Here is a 24320-nt window from a genome sequence, read left to right on the forward strand (position 1 = left end):
TTATGATGTCGATTTCAACTGTGTTGTGTTGACAGCTGATGTTGTGAGATTTCTTTTTTCTTTTTTGCAATAATACAAAGGGTTATTGGGTGGCTGTGGAAGAGAGGTCACTGTTGTTTCAGGTGTCAGCAGGCAGAGGGTCAGATCTGGCAGTGGGGGAGGTATCGGATGATGTCTGACAGATCAGACGGGGAGGGTGAAAGAGTGCGTTACAGGCTTTTTCCTACAGAGTGAACTTATCTGAAATAAAAAAAACTGAATATACATATATATATATATATAGTATTTTTTTAATCAGAAAGAGAATTCATGTGTTTGTGAAAGACTGTAGGTGAAGCAGTAGGAATGTGGCATGCATTAACAAACAATTGCATCATCGTAGCTCCAAGTCTAAACTGCATAAACAGGACGAACTGGTAAACAGTGGGTTTTTGTGAAAACATTTCTAGCCCGCTGTACTGAAGCCTGGCCTCGCTCCAAAACCAGTGTCAGAAGAGCGACCGGGAGTCTTGACCCCCTGACAGTCTGACCCCAGGTTTGACCCCTGCTTTGCCCTCACAGGAGAGGCCTACATGAGGCTGAACAAGCTGACTGATGCTGAACACTGGTACAGAGAATCACTGCGAGCCAAGCCGGACCATATTCCTGCACACCTCACATATGGCAAACTCCTGGCTCTGACGGTAAGTCTTTTTTTTTTCCCATTTCTCAAATCATATGTTTCTGTTTTTACGGAGGTGCAGTCACGCTGACATGTATGACAGTGCTTCTCACCCTCAGTGGTCTCCAGGTCCACCACGAAATGGGAGAGAACGCTAAAGTACCTAGTGTACAAACATTGACGTGTACTAATGGCAGTACACGATTTGAGCATAGACTGTATATAAATATGGACAATGCGCCCCCACTCCAGTGCGTTAACCAAACTGACACTATTTTCCTGGAGATATGGGCGCCGCCCTCTTGCACATTTGGAGCCAGAGTCTGTCTGTGCAGTACAGTCACTCTCGTTTTCGTTTAATTAACAGTCCGCTCTGCTCTATCTCCACCAGTTATGAAGAAATATTGGATTATACACTCTGCTTATTTATGTGTTTATTTTATCTACTCTCATGACCCTAGGGTCGGCGTCATGGAATAGTTGGCATGGCAACCGCTCCATGACGCATTTGGCATGGCAACAAAAAACTAACTAAAACAAATCTTATAAGACCGTACATCTGAAATGAGAGAAACTATCCGAGTTTTACATTATGCCCTCATGTGCAATATTATGCAATTTTACAATGTCACTGTTAATTTAATCCATGCTTCATGTTATTTATTGCTGCACCGAATCTGCTATTTTAAATTTTTTACATATTGTTTTTTATATTTATTTCAAGAAAAAATTTGGACTTTAGTGTTTTTTTAATTTTTAAAAGCTCCATCCGCTAACATAGAGGAGGTGGAGCTTATGACTCATGCTGCCGCCAGCCACCAGGTGGAGCTCTATTTGCTCCTCTTCCCAGATGTCCTGTATTACATTTTAACGAAAGCTTTCCCTGTGACAACTTCTTTTTCATGATGTCTTCTTTGGCTTTAGAGAAACTGTTGGCGAGTTGTTGTTGCAGTGTTGCTCAAAAGCACTTGTCAATGCTGTTGATGAGGTCATTTCTCAAAGTTGAGGGCGGCTCAACTTTAATACATAGCACGTCACGGCTGTTTCTTAAAACTGTAGCTTGTTGCTCTGTTGCCGGTTGTGTGAGCAAAGCTGCATTTATATAAGAAAGGCTTATGTAGGAGCATGCAGTTAGAAATAAATCACCTTTTTCCTCACATTTGCTTCTTCGAACTATTTATCAGCCGCTGCGATCCATTCATCCTTTTCACTTATTTTATTACACTCTATTCCATTTCCACCAGCTCTTACTCTTTCCTCTCCACCTCTTTAATGACAGCTGTAATGTTCTCTAGAAGTCAGTTAATCAATAGTTTGCAGGTCAAAAAGAGAGGTGAATAAGACTGGAGACCTTTCAGAGCGCAGTGATAGATTGAGATTTAAGATGCTTCTGTCGGTCTGTGAACTCGACTTACATGTTAAAACTTTTCTCATGGATGCCCCCTCTTCGTAATTTGTTGCCAGGTCTTAAAGAATAGCTTAGCATGCTTTACTCGCATGCAGTTGGTCACGTTTATAGTGTTTCCCAGAGGAAATTAAATCTCAAAACGCTTTAAAGGAACTGGATCTGCCTCTCATTTCTCAGGTCAGAGATAAGAGCAGGAGCTGTTTCCAGAGTCCCGGAGTTTACGAGGATGAGGCCACGCGGCGGGGTCGTCCGTTATAGATCGCAGCTAGATAGGCGTGCTCGGAATAGAGCTGATCGAGGAGAGCGGTCAGAGCCAAAAAAAAAAAATGACCGTCGGAAGAGAAATAAATAAATCATGGGAAGAGCTGCACAGAAGGTCAAAAGAAGGGTGGAGGCCTTCTCTTCAGCTGACACCCCCCCTCTCTCCGCCGTCTGGGCCCTAATGAGAGGATGTAAATGCGTTCAAAAGCCTGGAGCGGTGCTATCTGGACGTCCACAGAGAGCCTCGACTCTTCTTGGCATTGTCCCCACTCATTTCCGTTATGGAAGCAGAGCCCTTTTCGAGTTTGTTTAATTTATGGTCATTCTGAAAATATTATTCTGTGCGAGTCCTGATTTTTTTTTTTTTTTTTGTCTTTTCGATATTTAAAAAATAAATACATACATTTTAGCCTTTTTCATATCAAAACATGTTAAATAAACACCTACAGAACAGATTAAATTGACATTCTGGGAAATGAACTTTGAGAGTCAGACACCTCTTTAATATCTGCATGATAAATACAGTGCTACTGCCAAAAACAGATTAGCTAAGAATATGAATTGGAAAGAAATATTTCTGGCTCCGTTGTAACAGAATCCATCTACCAGCACCGCTAAGGATAGCTAATTAACACATTACATGTTGGCTGTTTAATCATACAAAAAGGGAAGTGCAAAAACCACACATTGTGGTATTGCGACATTTGATGTGCCAGAAGTTACTGCTGAACCCTGCCAGAAAGTAGTTTGGCACTAAGCCTCTTTTTGCACTTTTTTCTCTTTTTTTTTTACCTTTGGAAAGAACCAGGCAAACTGCTTCCAACTGTTTTCATTGTGCGGCCGAAAACGTTGAATTGTAATAAATCTGCAGCTCAGTATTATCAGCACATCTTGAATCCTCAGCGAAGGTGGTGAATCATCATGTGTCTAAATTAAATGGAGCTCCAGCCCCATTCTCCATTGATTTTTTCGTTCTTTTTCTTTTTTATTTCTGCACTCTCGCTGATTGTCAGCTGGCACCACGAATAAGCTGACACGAATCCCTGGACATCAAACATTAAATGAAGCCAAATCCTTTCAGCGAGGACCATCTTAGGGAATAAGACAATTCTTTAGAGGGGAGTGTTAAGACTTGAAGTGGAGTGGGCTCGGGGAAGAAGTCAGTGGCCTGTGAAGGGAAACTCATTTTATTCAAGAAAGTGTTATTGATTGTGGAGGAAAGTAGAGTTCAGACCTGCAGGGATAAATCTCTGTAGATCTGTGAAAGTGATGGATGGAAGAGGGGCATTTGAGGCTTTGTGTTCTTCTGAGGGCAAATAATGTCATCAAAGAAGAGAACTTGGAAAAGTTCTTGTTATACACAGGATGAATTTGAAAGTAGGGATGGGCTTTGATAGGATTTTATTGACACCGATGCCATTATCGATTGTGCTTATCAATCTGATTCTTTATCGATCGCCTTATGAATTCCTCCTGTGAATTTTTGGTCAAGAAAAAGTAGGTGTTTCGTGTGACCAAGAGACATTTTATTGTGTTTCTAAACAAACGATAAGAGCTTGTGTAAGAAAACAAATAGGAAATTGGCCACTGGAGACTGCTGAGACTTAGCGATGTTTTCGCACATGTGGCACTCCGTATTTTATGCCACGCGTCGTCGACAAATGCTTCATCATGTTGGTGCTGTTGCTGTCCTTGGCTGAGATTACAGTGCTGCATAAGCTGCCTTGTCGTCATCATGTGATGTGAATGACGTGCTAAAGATTCTTCTTCTTTTGTTTCATGGCGGTTGGCCACCACCATCTGGACTTGGGTGTTCAAATTCGAAAAGTATTGGCTAATGATGTCGATGAATTGAACCAGTTGGAACCGGTTATTTAAAAGAAACGGTCATCAATGCCCATCCCTCTTTGAAAGACATTTATTTTATTGAAATGCAGCAGGAGCTTTATACGTATGAATACAGGCTACGGTTTAATGTATTCTTTCATGTTGTGGCCTCTACCCTGATGACAACAGCATTTAAGTGTGATCAAAAGCAGTGCAGGAAGCTGACCTGCCCACCACCACCACCGCCGCCACCTTCCTCTCATCCCACTACCCCTGCTCTCCCTGTCGCACAACTGTGAGTGATGAAGACACTTCGGATGCTGTCAGGGGCACTGACATTCACGTCCCCGCGGGGGAGTTGGAGGGGGATGCAGAATAGGTCTCGGCGGCAGGGTCAGTAAAGGGTGAGGTAGATGGAAGAGCGGAGCTGGTGGCTGAGGCGCAGAGAGCAAAGAATTGCCGTGATTTGAGGACGAGGAGAAAACAACACACAGATCAGTGCCGCCCCACCTAACGCGCTGACCCCTTCACACCCCTGCCGACATCCCAGAGGAGCAGGATACATCTGAAGGTGTACGTGCACGGCGTGTCGCAGAAATCCACGGCCGCTGTGATGACTGGAATTTTAAATTCAGCCATCCACATGTGGTTTCCTCAACTAACATTGTGATTTATACGTAACAATTTATGTATAATCTCAGCGTCCTCAGAGGCAGAGCTACATCTGCGGTTTTATCTGATGTTATCAGAAGATATGAGGTGTGAGGCACGCGCGAATGAGATCAGCGTGTGGCTGACAAAAGGAAGGAAATAGTATTCACACAATGAGCTGACTGGAATAAGAAGCGCTCAGTTTCACTCCTTGTTTTTATTCCTTTGTTTTCCAGGCCTCAAGGTGCTTTGAGTTTAACAAAGAGGCACCGCTGCCACGTCAGGAAATGTACAAAGGCAGTAAGCAGGCAGGCTGTGAACTCATGTCATATTTAGTGGCTCAGATTTTCTGCCAGTGCATTAGTTCCAGTTTAAGAAGACACATCTTGACTTCAGATTCTCTCAATGTACGCCAAGCCTGTTTATTTACTCCACATTGAAACTCGACAAAGCGAAACATGTGACCGAATACTTGTCGAACCAAAGATGCTAAACTTTGCGCTTCTTTTTTTTTTTTTGAAAAATACAGCTCCCCAGAGCCTGACTGAGACGTGACCCTTTTCCGGTGTCTTTAAGGCTGCACCTTGACCAAACTTCACAAGGACGGCAAATTTAAAGCTTCATATTTTCACGCTCGTCTCATCGTTCCACTCCTGACTTGCCAAGCATGTGTAATGAGTTGGCTATATTCTTTCTTTTTTTTCCCTCTTCCCACTGGTCAAAGCACATCTTTCTTCAGCACAAGGCACAAATGAATTCACAAGACTGGCACATCAGAGGGAGAAAGGGAGACGTTTCGGATAAATTACGTTTGACAACGCCCAAGCCTGATCCCAACCTACGCCTGGCGCTGCTGCATATTCTGGAACCTGAAACCAATAGTTGAATAAAGACAAATGTGCTGCTTTGGTCAAAATTTAGATGCAAAGTTACTAAGTTGTACTATTATTCGCTTAGAGGCAGACGGGGTTTGTGGCTCTTTGCGGGGAGCAGGATCTTGTGAATTCATTCGTTTCAAAGAGCTCTTCAAAAAACTGGCTCACTTCATTTCACTATTTATTTATTTTTTATATGTCAGCCTGAGGGTAAATAATCACTGGGAGGAATGATTTGGATCAGGATCATTTAAAATTAGACATCCAACCAATATGTATTCTATCGATGGGATATCCAAGATTAAATTACTCTCGGAATATTGATTCTGGATAGATTCTTTATTTATCCCGTGGGAAATTTTCGTCGCCAGCCACCCATTTCAAATCAAGTGTCTTCCTTCTTCTTGAGACCTCTGCGCACCGAGGCACTCACGGGAACTCAGATGAAGTCATGCGATGTTTGCGTAGAACAAGCACTGCACGTGTACTCTGGAGTTGCAAATGAGGAGCATGTGTGTGTGTGTGTGTGTGTGTGCAAAAAAAAAGAAAGAAAGAAAGAAAAGCTCAAAACTGAGACCTGGTTCACATCACTCGATTCGAAGAGCTGGTCAATAGATCCGGTTCGCTCGCGCATGTTACAACTCTAGTTAGAGACTTTGATTTAACATACAAAGAAAAAGGAAAGACAAAAGAAAGGTCTTTGCAGTTCAGGTTTTTATAATTACTCAAGGAGGCATGCAGGTAGAACAAACGAGTTATAATCCAAAAATTGGATGATAAAAGAGCCAGTTTAAGCAGGTTCAGCTGTGAAGTAATAGAATAAGTAGTGTAACAAATTGCCTCTCTGGAGGCAAATAACAACTGTAATAGGATTTCTTCTAAAATTACAAATAAGCTACTTGTTAACTTTTTTTTTAGCTCCTCACTCCGACCCTGTAGCTCTCTCTGGGCTCCATTAGCACACTGTATATGTGTCACGATCCAAATGTTCCGTCCACTGACAACTGCAACTCATTGCGCCGTGTCAACACTTAATTATGAGCTTTAACAAACACATGTAAGCCTCATTTATTATAACAGCAGCTGGCCCTCAAATGTACACATTCCTACATCTGTGGATATGAGTGTAAAAATATACAGAAATGATGCTTTTCAGGCCCGATCGCTACTTGGACACCGTCGGCTCTATTAAACATATACTTAGCGCGGGCTTGATTTTCTGCAGCATCAAGGGAAACCGCGCGCAGATATTTACATTAGAAAATCACGTATTTATTGAATCTACATCTCGCTGAAACTAGTCGCTGGACTTAGTATACACTCATTAACGCTGCGCCGCGCGGTTATGAGCCCATCCTTCTGTTTGACTAAACTGGAGTAATTTGGTATACTTTACTCTCATATTCATTATTTTTGCTGGCCCGTGCGGTCTTTATGTAATCCTCTTCGCCTGTGCAGATGCCTCGGCTTGTTATCTCTCATGCTTTTGGACTCCCATTTAATAGTATGTATTATTCATGAAAGGGCATTATTTCTCAGACAAAAATGCATGCTGAGGGTTGCATTATTAATGCATCAGCTTTTATTGACGAGTGCACGCTGTTAATTGTTGATCAGATGGCATCTGGTTCCTCGTCTGATCAACAATGCAGGGATGTGTCAAAGTCCCAGCTGGCGCTTCTTTTGGCCAGCTGCTCCGTTCCGTTTGAGCTGTGATTGGTCACATGTCACGGTGTAAAAAAGTCTGCGGGAGCTCCCGACGTCCACGGGGCCGTGATGTTTTTTTCCCCCTCATCTTGTTGTTTTTCCACCCTCCCAGCATGGATTCTTTTGTCTGTTCTAAAGGTAGAAACAACTCTGTACACACAGATAAAAAAAACAGAGAAAGAAATTCTCCAGAGCTGGTCTTTAGCTTTCCTCCCCTCTTCTTTCCACCCCTCAGCTACACTTCCCTATTTCCATGCACCGCTTGCTGTAATTCTCTCACAGCGGTTTAGGCCACACACACCGGTGATCTGCGGTTGTGCTCTGGAAGTGTTATTTGCGCAGATAAAATAGTGTAATGAACGAGCCTTTGCCCCATCTGGCCCGCTGTGCCAAGCACGACAGCGCGTGCTTTGACGGAACGACACACGAGCCTGAAAGCATAACACTCGCGGTCCACATGCTTCGTGTCTGTTTATTGAGATTTATTGTTAAAGTAGGCCTGTGGTTGGGAGAAGGACATTAGGTATACACAAAGGCATTTGGGCTGTTGAGCTGAGTGCTGTGTTTTTTTTTAATGAGTGGGTTTGAGGGGCAGTTGAAACAATAATGACACCGTGTTTAATCCATGTCCCCCAGGGCCAGAAAACAGAAGCAGAGAGGTACTTCCTGAAGGCCATCCAGCTCGATCCCACAAAAGGAAACTGTTACATGCATTATGGTAAGGATGGGTTTTATTTCTTCCTATTTTATTTATCTGTATAACGCATACATGCATTTGTGTGCATTCGTGTGCACAAAAGCAGGAACTTAACTCACCTTGATGGGCTGTTCCAACAACAGTGTTGGCTGACCCTTCTTCCACTTCTTCCTCTAAACATCCTTGATGTCAGTCTGTACAGGGTTTGTGGGGGGGTCACAAGAAGAGAGGATGATTTCCTCAGATTGTTCACTTTCATTTGATGGAAATATGGGACGTGACCATTGCAGCGTTTTTCTTCCTTGTCTTACATTGCCTCTACGTGACTCCCACGCGCGGTGAAGATTAAATTAGATTTCATTTAATTGCTGTCATAGTAACTTCATATGAAAAAGCTGCATAGTTAATTACTTCCCTATTTTACACCTTGAAACTCAAGTCAGGCTTGTCTAAAGCCGAAGTTAATCAGCTGATATGTCGGCTCAGTGTTATTACACCAGGATGCAGGTGGCATTTAAATCGATCGATGGACCGGGCCGATGCCGTACAGTTTGTCTTGAGTTGTCATCTGTAAAGGTTAATGAATCAGTTAATGATAACAAGAACTGTATCGATCCACGCAAAGAAAGAGTACTCCTCCAGGAAAAAACATGTACATGAAGAGGAAATAGCAATAAATTGATAATTGAAGATGAAGCACCCTTTTGACTCAAACATCCATCTATTATTCTGTGCTCTTTTCTGTGGTTTTCTCTACAGGTCCTTATGTCGGCAGTAAAGTCCTTCATACGCGCACTGAAACTGACTTAATGTACTCTATTTATCCAGCCAATAGATATTTTTTTAATTGTCTTTTCATTTCTCCTTTCCGGCTATTGGCACTAACGCTGCATGTTTTTCTATCCGACTCCAGGCTGTTGGAATAAATATGCACGTCTAAACTGAAATCAGTACTGCGCTGCAGGACACTGTTAAATTTATTAAGCGAGAACCATCCAAAGTATGGCGAGGAAGCACAAGCAATTTTCTAGGAAAAGTCATGGAGAGAACGTAAGCCGATCAGTCAGCTGTTTAAATTAGATATCCATCTGTTTAACCATGCCTACATTCACTCTACACTCTTTGTTGCGTTTTTGTATATTTGATTGAAATCCTTAAATTTAAATTGGCTAACACCGCTGAAACCCTGGGCTTTGAGCATTTAATGCTGTTAAGATCACAACACTCCAAAATTTCTTTCATTTTTATTGAAATGTATTTAGTTTGATGTCTCATTTTACTCTGAAATGAAAGCAAAGACCAAATAAACAACTGAAGTTGAAATAAATGAAATAAAAATCATGCAATCAGTTTATAACCCAAAATATATTCTAAGGTTCTAAACTAAAAATAAATAAATGAACTTAACATGTGAACACACTTGTGACATTCTTTCTTTCTAAACTGGAAATCAAATAGTTTCCAGAGAGTTCTTCTCGGTTTTGTTGCAGAAGTTCCCAGAAATGTGTGTCATTTGTAGGGAGCTTTTCTTTCACTCTTCTGTCCAGTTCATCACAAACCAGCTCCGTGGGGTTAAAGTCTAGAGACTGGACCATAGTCCACTCCATGTTTTCAAGCTTTCCATCCTGTTTTTATCGTGATGTAGTTGTGGTGTAGCTTGGACTAAAGTTTTGGGTCATTTTCTTGCTTTATGACGAAGCCCTGACCAACTACACCAGAACAATCCAGTCCTTTGCTCTATTATAATTTCTCCATATCTGCAGAGGTGTTTACACTCAGTCACGGCCCGAAGAGTCACTCCGTCTCTCACCTCTGGCCTGTACTAGCGGCTACAGTTTCATCCGCAGTTATTAAGAATAATATGCTCAGGCAGAGTCGGTAGTTTAGTATCCTGGTACAGTGGTGGAGCTAACCAAAGTCAACAGGGTATTAATTCCTGTTTAAACCTGGCTCTTACCATGGGGTCCACCCTTTGGTTCATGGCCTTGTCGGGCTTCCATAATCCCATCACATTAGGCGTGGCCACGTTCTTTGGCTGCAAGGCGTCCACACCAAGACGCAAACCTCCTGTGAGAAATATTTTTCATCTTAAAGAAACAGATCTATCAAGGTCAGCTAATCTGAACAAATGAGCCTGAAATGTGGCCAGAGGAGGATGGTGTGCTTCAGTCATGTCTAGTGTTTCAGCATATTATTACAGGGGCAGACTAGGCTGTCCCTCTACCTAGGCCAAAGGCAACAGTCCTAGACTATGTATCCCTGTGTGCCTCTGAGGGGATCCCTCGGTGTTTTAACAGTGGTGCCGTTCTCCTCTGCCCTGCCAGGTCAGTTTTTGTTGGAAGAGTCGCGGCTGCTGGAAGCAGCAGAGATGGCAAAGAAAGCTGCACGCCTGGACAGCGGGGAGTTTGATGTAGTCTTCAGTGCAGCCCACATGCTCAGGTAAAGTGTCTGATTGGGAGAACTGTTTAATGTTTGATGATTTCCACGGTCCAAGCTGTTGCACGAGCACAAAGACTCTTTTGACATATTTTGTTCCGTGTAGATGAGATGGGTGGGCCACAGTTTTCCATGGCTGAGTAAAAAGGAGGCTGTGTATGAGAGAGGGAGGTCCACTGTCTGCACGGTTTATCCGGAGGCTTACGCTATTCCTCAGCCTGTGTGATTTACTTGGCCCTACTTTGTAATCCTCTTCTCCCGCCGCACTGCCAGCCCTAAGAACTGCTGGTTTGTCTTAGCGCACGGTGCAGCTCTACATATCATCATATGCTGTCTCTTAAAGTCCCCACACCTCTCCCACTCTATCGCACTCTTCCACCGTCGGGCCCCTGCTCAGGCTGCAAAGTCGGCTTCCAAATCAGTGTCAAGTTCAGCTGATGAGTCTGAGCAGAAAATCCTACAATCTGTTGTGTTTGTGAACACGAGCCATGAGTGGAAATGTGTAAATATAGCTGGGTGCCAACTTCCTGAATGCTGCCACACTGACTGAATAAATCCGCAAAAATTATACAGTATGAGACAGTGGAAATCAGAGCAGAGATGTTCTTGTTTAAAGTTGTCACGATTAACTCCGGGTTTATTAAAATTACAACCGCCTGTTAAAATAAGAGTCTTTAAGACGAACCCACCAACGTTTAGCAGGTTTTCTAGTGCTTTACACCAGGACTTAAATCATGCTGCATGGCTTTTTCTACTCAGCTGCAGCACAGCTTAGCCTAGCTCTTCCTCAAAGACGCTAAGCATGTTCGGTCTCCCTGCACCAACAGATTTCAGGATAGAGAGCCGCTTCCAGGGTCAGACCTCCGGCAGCTTAAGAGTGTTTCAAGCGGTGCTTGGGTTGAACTCATCTCTGCCTGCTTGGCATGGGGTCTCGCTCTTCCGCAGCTCATGTTCTTTATGTGTTTGTCTTGGACGTGGACGTGGAAGGGCCCTCGGTTGGTGGGGACACAAGTGAATCTACACAGGAGAAAGAAAGAAAAAGGATTAAAAGGAAGAGCAGGAGCTCTCGAATTTGGAAATGCCATTTATTACCCTCTTGGGTCTTTGGGTTTTTGAGCACATTGCTTCCAAACTAAATAATTTCCCCCCTGCCTCCTTTGAACAGTTTTTTTTTTTTTTTTTTAAACCAGCTCTTGTTTATGGTGTGAATGTAGGACAGGAAACATTGGCTAATAGTAAGGCCACTGGGTATGTTCTTGTATTTCCATTTAATATGTCAAATCCCTGTGAAAGTTTAAAAAAAAAAAACTACACAGTGAAGTCATAAAGCACAATGTTAACATATAGTCAGAGGAAAAAAAGAAACATTATACACACAAGCAGGTTTTGCATTCACAGCTTATCTCATAAATTCCCATCTAAATGACAGGCCTTATATGATAACATAATACACCATATCTGAAAGAATATTTTGTGTATTAAAAGCATGTCATAACATTAGGTATGCCAACTTGTGCACATTTGCCTGCAGGATTTGAAATGATAATCCCGTAATGGTAATAAAGACAAAATGCTATCAAACTGCATTAGGATGTGCTGCACATGCAGTACTGCCCTCAGGGAGGATGTCTGTGCTCAGTGTAGCGTTCTAACCCAGAGGCTCTTACGCCAAGTCTGCGTCTGAGACAGATGGGACGGCTGCGGTTTCAGCACAGAAATCTCTTATTATTGTTATTATTGAAAATACAGTTTGCTCATTTGCTCATTCGTTTCCAGCGATGTCACACTCATAAGAAGAATCCGTCATCGCTGTGATTTGTGCTCGTCCGGGGCTAATAAATTAAATAAACTAGACAACAAGGCGGGAAGATCACTGGTTTGGTTGCTGATTTGAAATACAGCCAAGAGCTTTTACTTCCTCTAGGGGGGTTCTTTTTTTTTTTTTTTTTAAATTCATTTAGGCCTCATTTTCTCATCACTCCCTCTTTGCTCCTTGGCTGCTAGTCTCGCTGTGACCCGTCCTGGGATTGAAACCAAGACAGTGGTTTACATAGTTGGCCTCCGCTATCTTCAGCAACCCACAATCAGACAAGTCTAGGAGGTCCTCCATCCAGTTCTTTTCTGATAATGTGTTTATAAATGTGATAATGGCATAATCTCTTTTTTTAAAAATATTATGCTGGCGAACAAACTTATGGTTGTGGCTGCATGTGAAACCCATATTTATGCTCGCAAGACAAATGCAGAAACTCCAGTTTGGATCGCTGCTGAAATGTAAAATATATACAGTATGATCATTTATGACTGTGGAAATGGCAGTAGACATGAACAAATCCCCCTAAATTATCTGAAAATTGACTTGAAATTTTGCATTCAACATCTTAAGAGGTTGATGCCTTTGTAATTTTTCAAGTTTTCCTCCGGCACTGTCGTGAGATTCACATTCGTGGATTCAGCTGGATTTCAGTTAATCACGGTTCTCACATTCTTGCCCATTCAGGATCAAATTTAATGATGATGTATTTACTTGCCATCTGGTTCCATCATCAGGTTAGACGTAATTTGTATCATTTTTTTTTTTTTTTAATTTATGACAGAACACCTGCGAATTCCATATAAATTCCGTCAGTTTCAAGAGTCATCTCTGTTTAGAAAAATATAACCATGTTAAACCGAGATGTCAAAAGTGGCAAAAATACTTTAAACATCATGTGTTTCCAGCTGATCTTAGCATTTAGCTCGTAGCCTCTCTGAGCTCCAAGCTGGGTATTAATGAGACATGTGGTCCTGGCATATTTGATTCTGGCAGTAATTCATCACCATTTGCCGCACGACTCTTGGTCGACTTAAAAGTCCTCGTTTCTATTACTTTTTAATTAAACCTCAGCTAAAATTAACATGTTTATTCCCAGAGTCATCATTTAGTGTTATTTTTAGCTAAGAAAAGCACTGTATGTATAAATTCTCCGCTCTGAGGAATTAAGCATTTAGATTTCACACGAGTGTCTTTCGAAACAAAAATACTATGTGCGTACTTTGAGGTCACTTTGATTTTTATCTGGAGTTACGCAGATGATGATCTCTTAATAAACCCTGACAGCCTGAACGAAACTCTGGTTCCTGAGGCCTCGGCTCCTTTGATCATTACGTCTTTAAGGGGCTCCACAGCCAAGCCGCCGTTGACTCTGTCCTTGAGTTTGTCAAAGTTAAATTGTTTGCAATTAGACAATTGTTACCATCAGCGAGAAGCATGCAGCTGTGGATCATAAAGGGGCTTTCTGCAGGACCAGAGTATTAATAGCAGGAAGTGGTTTGTGACAGTGCATACACAGGGTTGTTTATAACAGAAGGCAGAGCAGTGGATTATGAAGTAAGATAAAACGCGTAATATAGGACATTCACGTCTTGGCTGCAGGTTTGATGTATTCAGGCGAGAGGGTGGGGGGTAAGGGTGTATTTCTGGTTCCAGGGACTCACGTCGACAAGCCATCTGCCCAGAAATTCTTCTTGTCCCCGTGTGGTGTGCTTTTTTTTTTTGTTTGTTTGTGCATCCTCACTCCAGAGTATTCGCCCGGAATATAAAACCACAGACCTTTAAGCATAAATGAACAGTGAATATTTCTGATCAGCTTCGGTTTCTTAATAACTTTTCTTCAAGTATTCATTAAACCAACGGCCCTGACCTTAAGGTTTCATTAAAAAACCAAAGTCCTTGCTCTGCTCACCACAGATGCTATCGAGTAAAAGATGCTATCGAACGACAGACAGACCTATGGGCGTTTGGATCAGCTTTTTTTCTCATCCCTCATGCTGCTCCCTCATGTTATTTTCTCGCTGACCCCTGAGCACCAGTAAACACACGGGGTTCAAGGCCTCATCTGAAGCCAGGAGCAATAAAAATGAGTAATGCCTCTCTGTTTTCCCCTTGCAGACAAGCCAGCCTAAATGAGGCAGCCGAGAAGTATTACGGACAAGCAGCGAGCCTGAGACCCGATGTGAGTAAAACCACGTCTAGCTAATCTTCCTCATTGCTATTTACTCTGATGGACACTGTGCAATCACATTCTGGGTGGCTTTCCAATATCACCGCTGCCCGGACAGCCTTCTCACAACGGCCTGCATTGTTAGTGGAGCTCGGAAAAAATGAGGGCTAGGTTTTTACTAAGCTCAGGGGTTTGCTTGTGCAACATCCATCACCAACTTCAAAGTGGGGGGTGTGGGGGTGGGGGAGCAGGGTAAGCAGATTGAAAAGAATAATGATAATAACACTTAGACAGGAGACTACGACATCTTGGAAACGAATGGACTCCCACGATCCGACAGGAGGGCTCGAGCTGTTTAAGTCAGAGAGCATGTTTGACATGTGGTCGCCCTGTTTGTTCCTGTGTCTTGATTAGAAGAAGTCAGTTCAGGATTAATGATCAGGCGTGTCTGGACGATGGTGTACAGACAATGGAGTTTGGTTCTGCCAGCGCACAAAATGTGAAGTACACAAAGAGCGACAAAGACGGCAAACGAAACTTGGTGGGGTGAAATTTTAGATATCTACAGGAGCCATGAATTCAGCATTGGCGTTCAACTTCTGCCAAAACCATGTGTATTTTTAACAATTAAACCCAGATGGAAGGTTTGAAAAATATTTTTTTCCCAGTTGGCCCACTTTAAATACTCATAACGTCGTACTTAAGGTGAACTGTAGGAATGTTTCCTGTCTAAATACAGACTTTTTTTTATTTTTTATTCTTGTCTAATAACACTCTGTGTTTCTGTGTTTTCAACTTCACTATTTAATCCCAGCTTTTGTGATAAAACACATTCCAAACACATTCACACTGATGGCATACCTACTTCATACGCTTTTGAACATCGGTCCTTGTCCCAGTTTACATGCAATGGAGAAAATAGAGTAACTGACGGGAACATGTCCTCCTCCTCCTCCACACTAGGTGGCGATATGTCTTTTCAGAGGGTTAATACGGCCCCTTTTCTGGTTGACCTGTTAAGCATAATAAACAACTGGAGTTTATTGTGGCAGATCAGCATTTCAAACGACAACAAGGTTCAGCTTTTTTAATCTTGTACATAATGTTTGCGCAGATAAGATGTGCGTTATCCCTCAGGTGGTTCTTCTACCAGCTCTGTTTACCTTCTTCTTCTTCTACCAGCTTTCTTGGATGTTTTTGTTCCGTGGTCATATGGCAGAGCAGTGGTTGTGGAGCAGGCGCACAAGCATTGCCTTGTTAAACTCTTGAGTATCGTGTTTACATGCACTTAAATTGTCCAGTTAAAGTTGGATTAAGGCAAAAATTAGCTTTTTCTACATGTGCATGTAAACGTGCTGACTGCTGCACCACATTTCATCTACTTTCAGTATACAGCTACATGTTAGATGTCAACATCTGAGCACAGCGGGACTTTTTTCCTGCCCCTGTTGGTCACTTTTGTTTGGATGCCATTTGCCATTTCTATTGCTTACAGCTGAGGCTCAATTATAATTTAGCATCTTCATCCATCTTCCTTGCCATTATCCTTTGTTCTTTCCTATGCGACTTGACTTAAGCCATGTACCCTGTCTATCTTCATTTGTCATTTCATGCTTTACTGCGGCCTGACTCTCCATTCTCCAAAGGCACTGGTGTTTTATATTAAGCACATATGTCTCCTCGCTCTGAGTGAGACAGGACAATTCCCTCCATTCAAGGGATTTAGTCCCTTAGCCCTGCAATTCCCTCTATCTAGACAAGCTAAATCCTTTCGGATGCTTCCTTAGCATCGGTCGCTCTCTGCAACCAATGACATCCTTTGAAAGTTTCCTATATTTTACATAGACATCCTTTGCCATCTGAAGTAATTACAGCGGGGTCATTCTCCGACGTGGCTTTACATTGAGCACGCGCAGCCTGCAAACACATGTTGCTTAACAGCCTAGGCTAAAAATGCACCGCATCTGGCTATGCCTCCGCTCCTGCATGCCAGTTTTGGCGAGGGTTAGGAGGCAGAGAGGTTACAGAGCAGCAGGAAATGAGAAAAAAACAAGAGCTTTTGACGAGACAACGTTCTGCAGACTGTTGCAAGGCCGGGGAAAAATGCCGGAGCACGGGGTATAAATCACAAAAGACTTAGATGTGTAAAGGGTGGGGGGGTGGGGGGGGACTTGTAATACAGTTTGGGCCTGTAGGGGAGACCTGGATAAGGAAACCAACCTCAGGAATTGATAAGTTCTGCATGAGTGAAAAGAATGATCTTTTGAACCTATGCTGAGAAGCAGAACTTTTTTTGTCTGCTTTGTTTGATGTTACGCCGATCATCAGTATGTATTCCTGTGGGTTTGGAGAAAGTGCGCATACAAGCATGTTGACTCCTGCCTGTCACACATTTTCTCTCTCTTTTACTGCAACAAATGGACAAAGACTTAAACTTGGATGGTCACAGTAGCGTAGTTGCACATAAAAGACTCTTTAAGATGACTAGTAAAAAAAAAATAAAATACTTGTAAGGTCTAAAAATAGAAATTAAATTAAATAGTAGTACTGGCAATGACATAAATATAGTAAATACAATAGAATATAATTGTGTTGCTACAAAATTATCCCCGTTTACAAGTCTTCAGCATCTCCTTTAGAGAAAACTTGGTCTTACACCGTGAACTCGCCGACCTCCCAGAAGGAAGCTGAAGAACTTCCCAATCCTCACCAACTCCATAAAGTGGCCCTAACGCCAATTTTCCAATATACACCTAATTGACACCTACCAGTTCTGGATGCAGTATTTATGTGTGGGGCCCCATCACCGTCACCTTCAACTATGTCCATGTGTATAAACAATTATATTTTGCCTTGCAATTTTCAGACTAGTAAAAATCTACTTCCAGAATGATCCCCCTGTGTTATTTTGTGGTTTGACTCTCAGATGGTGATGGGTCAAACTGAAGGTATTTTATAGCGCAAACAGCCTCTGAATTTCCCCAGGCATTGAAACAAAGAATCCTGGCAGCTTCTGAAACTTCAGAGAAAATAAAAACGGATTTTCGCAGGTTAATAATGTAATTGCACCATATACGCAGAGTAAATTTGATATTATAAGATTTAAACTTTAATGATGCACATTTGGAGTGTGTGAGAGTGTGTGAGAGTGTAGAAGTGATGGTGATGCCAGTTTTAGTTTGGGCAAAGCCTTCATCATATGTTTTATACATGAAGACATGTCTCCGCTGCACAGGAACAACGGGTTAAGTCAACTTTTTTCTTCTCTGCCTATTCGAAAGTCGGCACTTTCGGACATATTGTTCCCATCCAGCCTCTCATGCACGGAGCATCACTCATCTTACCTTGACACTGGAAAAACACTGAGATGTTTTGAAAGTTTTGTCCTAGACACGGGCGGAACAGTCCGGCAAGAGGAGGTTGGGGGGGGGTTCACGCACCTACAGTGTGGACTAAGTAAGATGAATGGTCGTACGATCTGAGAGTGTTTGGTAACCTCTCTGTAGTGTTTGGATACCTTCACCATCAGACTAGCTTTAATGCATATCTGGAAAGTATTCAGGGTCAACTAGCCGCTTGCGTGTCGCTCGCCATTATGTGCAGAAACCGAATTAGATTTTCATAGCTTCTTTTACACACGTGTCTTATGTATTCCAGTGATATCTCTTAACATTTATGGAGCAATTTTCTCTCATGCAAAGCGATTCTGCTTCGAGAATTACTCCTGATTGCTTCATAGAAAAAGAAATTGTTGGCTCGAGGTGCAGCTCATCAGCAAATGAGCTATAATCAAGTGCCATTGCAAGTGACAATGATGTATGGAGTGATAATTACAGAAACACGGCAGCAACGAGACAGGATTTTGCCATTTTACCCAGGTTGTTTTATTTGAACCTCTCTTGTTTCCCAGGAATTGTAATTACCAAAATTACAATAGTCCTAAGCAGTAAAACAGTAGCTTCTCTTTGGGCTTAGACCTCCTCTCCACATCCTCTCCACATTTCGAGCTAAAACGGTGATCACATGTGGCCGCTCCCTTTGGCCTGGATACTCCGTCCGCCTTCATGTGATTGTGCTGAAGACACGTTTCCCATGCTTACGTCCTCATGACTCACCCGCTGCACTGATGATGATTTTTACCCCTTGGCACCACTGGGAATAAACAGTAAATTCATCTAGACCCACTTCAAAGTTGCGGCTGCTGCCTTTGACATCTGTGGGCACAGACAAGACACGGGGGCGCGAGGGATTGGTTACCAAACTCCAAACACAGTCCGGGAGTCCTGACCAACAGGAACCAGTAGCATTTTAGTGTCTATTACAACCACTGTTTGACTTATGGGATAAAAATAAGAGTGTATTCTATAGCTTTTTTTTTTTTTTTTTTTTTGTCGATGGCTCAATGGTATAAAATATTCTGGTCAAAATGCATTCCACGTTAAAGTATGTATAACTGTGAATACACTCATTTGCATTATTCATCAGCTCCCAGATGTTACTTATGTGTGCACTGTAAACAGACCTTTTTTTGGTTAATAAATAATAGTTGTGTGCTTCAGCTCTCTCTTGCTTGTCCCGTGAGGGTTAGGGTTAGGGTTAGCCAGCTAACTCTTCTTGTGTCTTCTTCTAGTATCATGTCCTTACAATTTTTCTTTTGGTTGCAGTACCCTGCAGCATTGATGAACCTCGGGGCAATCCTCCACCTCAACGGGAAACTGAAAGAAGCCGAAGCCAATTACCTCCGAGCGCTTCAGCTGAAACCGGATGACTCCATCACTCAGTCGAACTTGCGCAAGCTCTGGAACATCATGGAGAAGCAGGGCCTGAGGACCACAAGCCCCTGACTCCACGCAGCCCGCCCACCTGCCATGTGCACGCCAGACCCAGGGACACGGGGAAAGGACAGAGCTACGCGTTCCTCACCCACTCTTCTCTTCCAGGAGAGGTAGAAGAGACTCAGGGAGGATGTTTGCTTAGAGAGGCCGTGACTGTGCCGCACAGCCCTCCTAATGACTCCTGAGCTCTGCATACACCACAGGCCAGCAGGTTTTCTTCAGAAGCATTGCTCAGAGTTTGGCAAGCACCGCGTGGTATTTGGACTCAAAAATTGTGTGCTCACAGGATCCGTGTTTATTTTTATTTTATTTTTTTCTGTCTTCATAACGAGAGCACTTGAACTTGAAGTGAAAGCGTAGGTACATCCTTCAACATTTGTGATTAATTACATTCCCTAAATGCGCAATTGTGTTCTAAAGGGTGAAATGCGTCCCCGAGCAGTGCAAGATAAAATATAAAAGAGTCTCAGAGTACTGCACTGAGGGGATTTTCCACCACCATTCAATAAAGTTCTTGTTTCGACCAGATGCTCTATCTTGATAATGAGGAATAATAGGGTAATATGAAGAACTGGATATCATCAAAAATCTCCAAATTAATCACGGAAATTAAGTTTATATCACTTTAATCTCCAACCTGTGCATCGTTTCACCATCTCAGTTGGATGCTTTTTTTTTTTTTTTTTGCTTATGAGATTAAAATGCGAAAATGTAACAATTAGCTTCACTGTTGCAAAGCGCTCGTAGCATGTGTCCTAATATCCAGAGAAAATTTGAAAAAGGGATTACATTTTTGTTTTAGCCATTGCAGCACAACGGTAGCCTCCACAGTTCCATGCTGTGGCTGGGGGGGAAAAAAAAACAACTCAAAAAGCAATGAACTAAAAGGTGGGAAATCTTCTTCATGTTATTATTTTTTTAAAATGTTATTTTTCTTGCTTCTGGACCAGTCACTATGTCACCATTTCTCAAGTACAGCACGAAGCTATGAATAGAAAGCTAACTTCCCATGGAAGAGGCGGATAGTACAGCAATCCCACACGCACCTTGAGCTCTTACAATGCATGTGCAGAGTTGAAACAACTGAAGGAGTTCTTCTAACCAAATAATAATAATAATAATGATAATAAAGCTATGCTGATGCACACCTTTCCATCTCAGAACGATGCGCAGCCATGTGACGTTTTAGGGAAATGTTTTAATGCCTTTATGTTGGAATAAATTCAATGTGTTTGTATAAATGAATCCTAATATATACCTGCATTGTGTACAGAATTAAGAAAAACATGCAGCAAGAAAAAAAACAAAAAACAAAAAAAACAAGTAGCCAACTGTAAAGTAAGGAAGTGGAAGCTCGGCTACTGATTGGCTTGTTACATTACAGCTTCAAGTATCTCCCGCTCTTTTCTCAGTCTCCGGGTCTCATTTGTACATATACTGCATAGTTAACATCTGTTTTTCTTTGTTTTTATCGTTGTCGGCATGAAGTGAAACAGCACCTTCCCCCGGGAAGCGAGAACATGTACAGTATTTCATAATTTTTTCGTTTAAAATCGGCCACAAAACCTCCTCAACCTTCTGTGTCCTTAGTTTATTACATTGTTATTGCTCTGTGGTACCAAGCAGCAGAACCAGCTGGCACTGTGTTTATACATGTAAAGTGAAGGAAATTAGTTAGAAGGGAGTCATGGTGTGTATGTTTGTGGTCAGTACTGAGTAAAGTACAGTCATATGGTTCACAATAGGTAAACACAGAGCGACAGAGATGCATTTGAACGTACGGTATATGTCACTAGTTGCAGTCATGTGTCTGCAAACACTGTTCGGCTTCACCGTTAACGGTGACCGAAATGTTAAGATAGTTCACGGTTCACTCCTCGCCCACGTGTGTCACTCACCCCACAATCAGATCATGCTAATGCCAGCTAATGTCTCATGTAGCGTTGATGACGAAACACTGAGAATTGTTACTGCTTGAGCGAAGGTGTAAAAGATTTAAAAGGAAAAAAATGATAACTCTGTGTCTCTGCTCAGGGATCTCAAGCGGTAGGCTATTGCAGAATCTTGTTCACAGAGTGTTTACTAAATTAAAATTTATTTTTGAAAGTTGTTGTATTTGTATAAATTATCAAGATTTGTAGCCTTTCCTCCTTTTTTGTAATATATACATATATATATATATATATAAAAAAATGTGCCAGAATAGACTTTTCTTCCCGATGTTGCTTTTTTTCCACAATAAATTGACGGCGTTCTGCTTTTTTGGGGGGCAGCAGTTCTTGGTGTAGTTTATTGATTATTCCACACCTTGGAAAAACACATCTAAGTCTTTGTATTCATGTGGGACGGCGGGCTTAATGGGGTGGTCTTGCATGCTGTGGAACAGTTTTTACAAGGCATTTAAAGCCCCCCCACCCACCCACCCTTGCAAATTTCTAAAACGTGTCATAAAATCAACTCAGATGGATCTCCCCGTCTTTGATCCTTGAACAACAAAGAAGGCATGTAAATATTCCCATATGGAAGGAGTAGCACAGTGTGTGCATACGGCCCCTTGTGTTTCAATTCTCACCGTCCTCGCAATTCAGACCCCGCTGACAAGCAAAAAGGCCCTTCCCTGGGAGCGAAGCAGTACGCCTTGTGATGTGTCTCACATGTCTGCGTGGAGGTCCTGCTCTCGTGGTCTGAGCTCACCACGGTGCCCGGCCTCCCTTATTGGACTGGAATGCACAGGCGCCACTCGCACCGTCTCGTCGAGTTCGACTCTTCTTCTCAAAACACAGGTGTGCCCCATTTCATCCTGGCAACAAGTAAAATAGAGAAACCTGCTGCTTTGTTGGGTTGTGGAGTCACGCTACCAGGGTGATGTATTTTTTTCTTCTTACCACAGGAGAATATGGGGCATTTGAGTTTCCTCCAGTATATCCCTCTTACTTTCGAAGTCGTGCATCACGTTGCACAGAGGATACTGAGCCACATCCACCAGTTCAGTTTAATCACTACAATATCACCAGATCTCAACATCTACACGAAGGATAAGCAAAGCGTTTTACACTGACGTTCAGGGGTTTCTAGCCAATGAAACCTAATGACTAGTGGCTGGATTTGGTTTGGTGATTGAGATTAGATCAACATTCAACTTTGTCCTTGGATGTAATAGCAACACTTGCAAAGTTCGTGGCTCTGTTGTACTAATGCCAACATGCTAATATTATTTGCTTTGAGTATTTCAGTGCTTTTATATTAGAACTAAGTAGTTTGCCTCTCTAGCATGGCTGTGAACACTTGGTGGAATAACTTTATAGCAGAAAAACAAGGATCTTGTGATGTTTATTCTACACTGTGCACCGATCAGCTACAGTTTTAAAACCACTGACAGGGGAAGTGAATAACATTGACCACCTTGTGACGATTCATTGTTCTTCTGGGAAAACCTTTGCGCCTGGAACTCCTGTTTTTTTTTTTCGAAGTTGTAACACCTACGTAAACACAGATGTTTTAGGAACAACTCAAAAAACATGAATACAAGGTGTTGATCTGGTTCTCAAAATCACTAGATCACAAACTGTGGGGTGATCCACAGAGGCCCCCTCCCCTCAACCCATAGGACCCAAAGGCCCCCCACTAACAACATTGTGTTGCCAGACACCGCAGGACCCCCTCAGAAGGCCCACGTCCATTCTCTGATGAGTCGCAACTGTTGCGGAGGCACAAGGGAGACCTGCACAATATTAGGAAGGTGGACATAATGTTATGCCTGATCAGCAGCTGTATATTTATTAGGTGAATAGGCAAACTTTATTACTTAGTACAAATGTGAGGACGTTTTCTTAATGTTCAAATTCATTTTCACCAGTCCACTTCAGTTTACTTAAGTCAACATCTATTACACATTTTTCACCAGAATGAAAGTGAATTATTTTATAATGACACTGCGTTTTGTTTTTTTGTTTTGTTTTTTTTTTTTTTTTGCTTAAATGGACGACACACGTCCGTTGGCTGAAAGCCGCATTTGTTCAAACACTTTAGACGTGATGTTTTAAAGAATGTAAATAATGACACGCGAGGCACACAGTTATAATATACTATTGTAATCTAACTGTACAAGTCTAATCCATAAACTGCAGCTAGCTTTCCTAAACTCCCAAGTTTATTAGTTTATGTGGATCTCGATTTTAGTGGCCCTTAAACAAATTGTGATGTTTCTGGTCTCTCACGTCCTCATTTGCCAGGGAACCTCTCAGCACTCTGAGTGTTTATGCAGACATATCATTTTGTCAGTTCCTATTAACACTGCACAGCTTGGATTAGAGTGGTAATGATAAAATGAGTCAGTGATCCACATCCCACTGACACTATCATTATGAGCAGCAGAAAGCTTGTAAATGAAATACTCTGAAGAAGTTAAGACTAATATGAAGCGACATGATCATACTCGGTACTTGGAACTGATGTAAGTTTATATTTCTTGCTCAGAGAATTACTGTACAATAAACCTACATTACCAGCACATAAGGAAATCAACACTGTGTCTTCTACTCATATGACTTTAGTGTGCTTCTACGCATTATGTGACCTCTTGCATGCCAGAACAGTTCAAATTGGGAGAAAGGATTTCTTTATTCTTCTTTCATTGTGCTGTAATCTGGAAAATCTCCCCGTTATCAAGTGAATATATTGTGGTATGTGCCGGTGAACTATCTCTACTTTGATCTCACGTACCTGAGCCTGGCGCTCACAGCACCCGGCCGGCTTCTGCGGAGTGTTTGGTTGTGCGTGATGCTGAGAAGTCCTCCCCTCTGGACCCAATACCCGTTGTTATTATTTGATAGAAGAAGCATTAGGATGAAGCTCCTGCATGAAATGTCTCACATTATTGAAGTGTTTTGAAGCCCAGAAAGGAAATTGTCTTTCTTGGGCATTCTTTTAAAATGCAATATATTCTACTGTAGCGTAGTGTTATGGAGTCGACTGCCTTC

The 24320-nt window shown here is 42.2% G+C and overlaps 1 protein-coding gene across 1 annotated transcript in view; it reads left to right on the forward strand.

The window, feature by feature from the left end:
* tmtc2b (transmembrane O-mannosyltransferase targeting cadherins 2b) overlaps positions 1–21616 on the forward strand; it is a 93281-nt gene extending 71665 nt beyond the window's left edge. Inside the window, exons 8-12 of the mRNA XM_047596238.1 lie at positions 562–683; positions 8027–8108; positions 10412–10526; positions 14455–14518; positions 19171–21616. Of these exons, the coding sequence (XP_047452194.1) occupies positions 562–683; positions 8027–8108; positions 10412–10526; positions 14455–14518; positions 19171–19350 (563 nt within the window). The 3' untranslated portion in view covers positions 19351–21616. The remainder of the gene's footprint in view (positions 1–561; positions 684–8026; positions 8109–10411; positions 10527–14454; positions 14519–19170) is intronic.
* Positions 21617–24320: the final 2704 nt, after the last annotated feature.

The sequence above is a fragment of the Mugil cephalus genome, chromosome 10 (assembly GCF_022458985.1).
Source record: "Mugil cephalus isolate CIBA_MC_2020 chromosome 10, CIBA_Mcephalus_1.1, whole genome shotgun sequence".
NCBI lineage: Eukaryota > Metazoa > Chordata > Actinopteri > Mugiliformes > Mugilidae > Mugil > Mugil cephalus.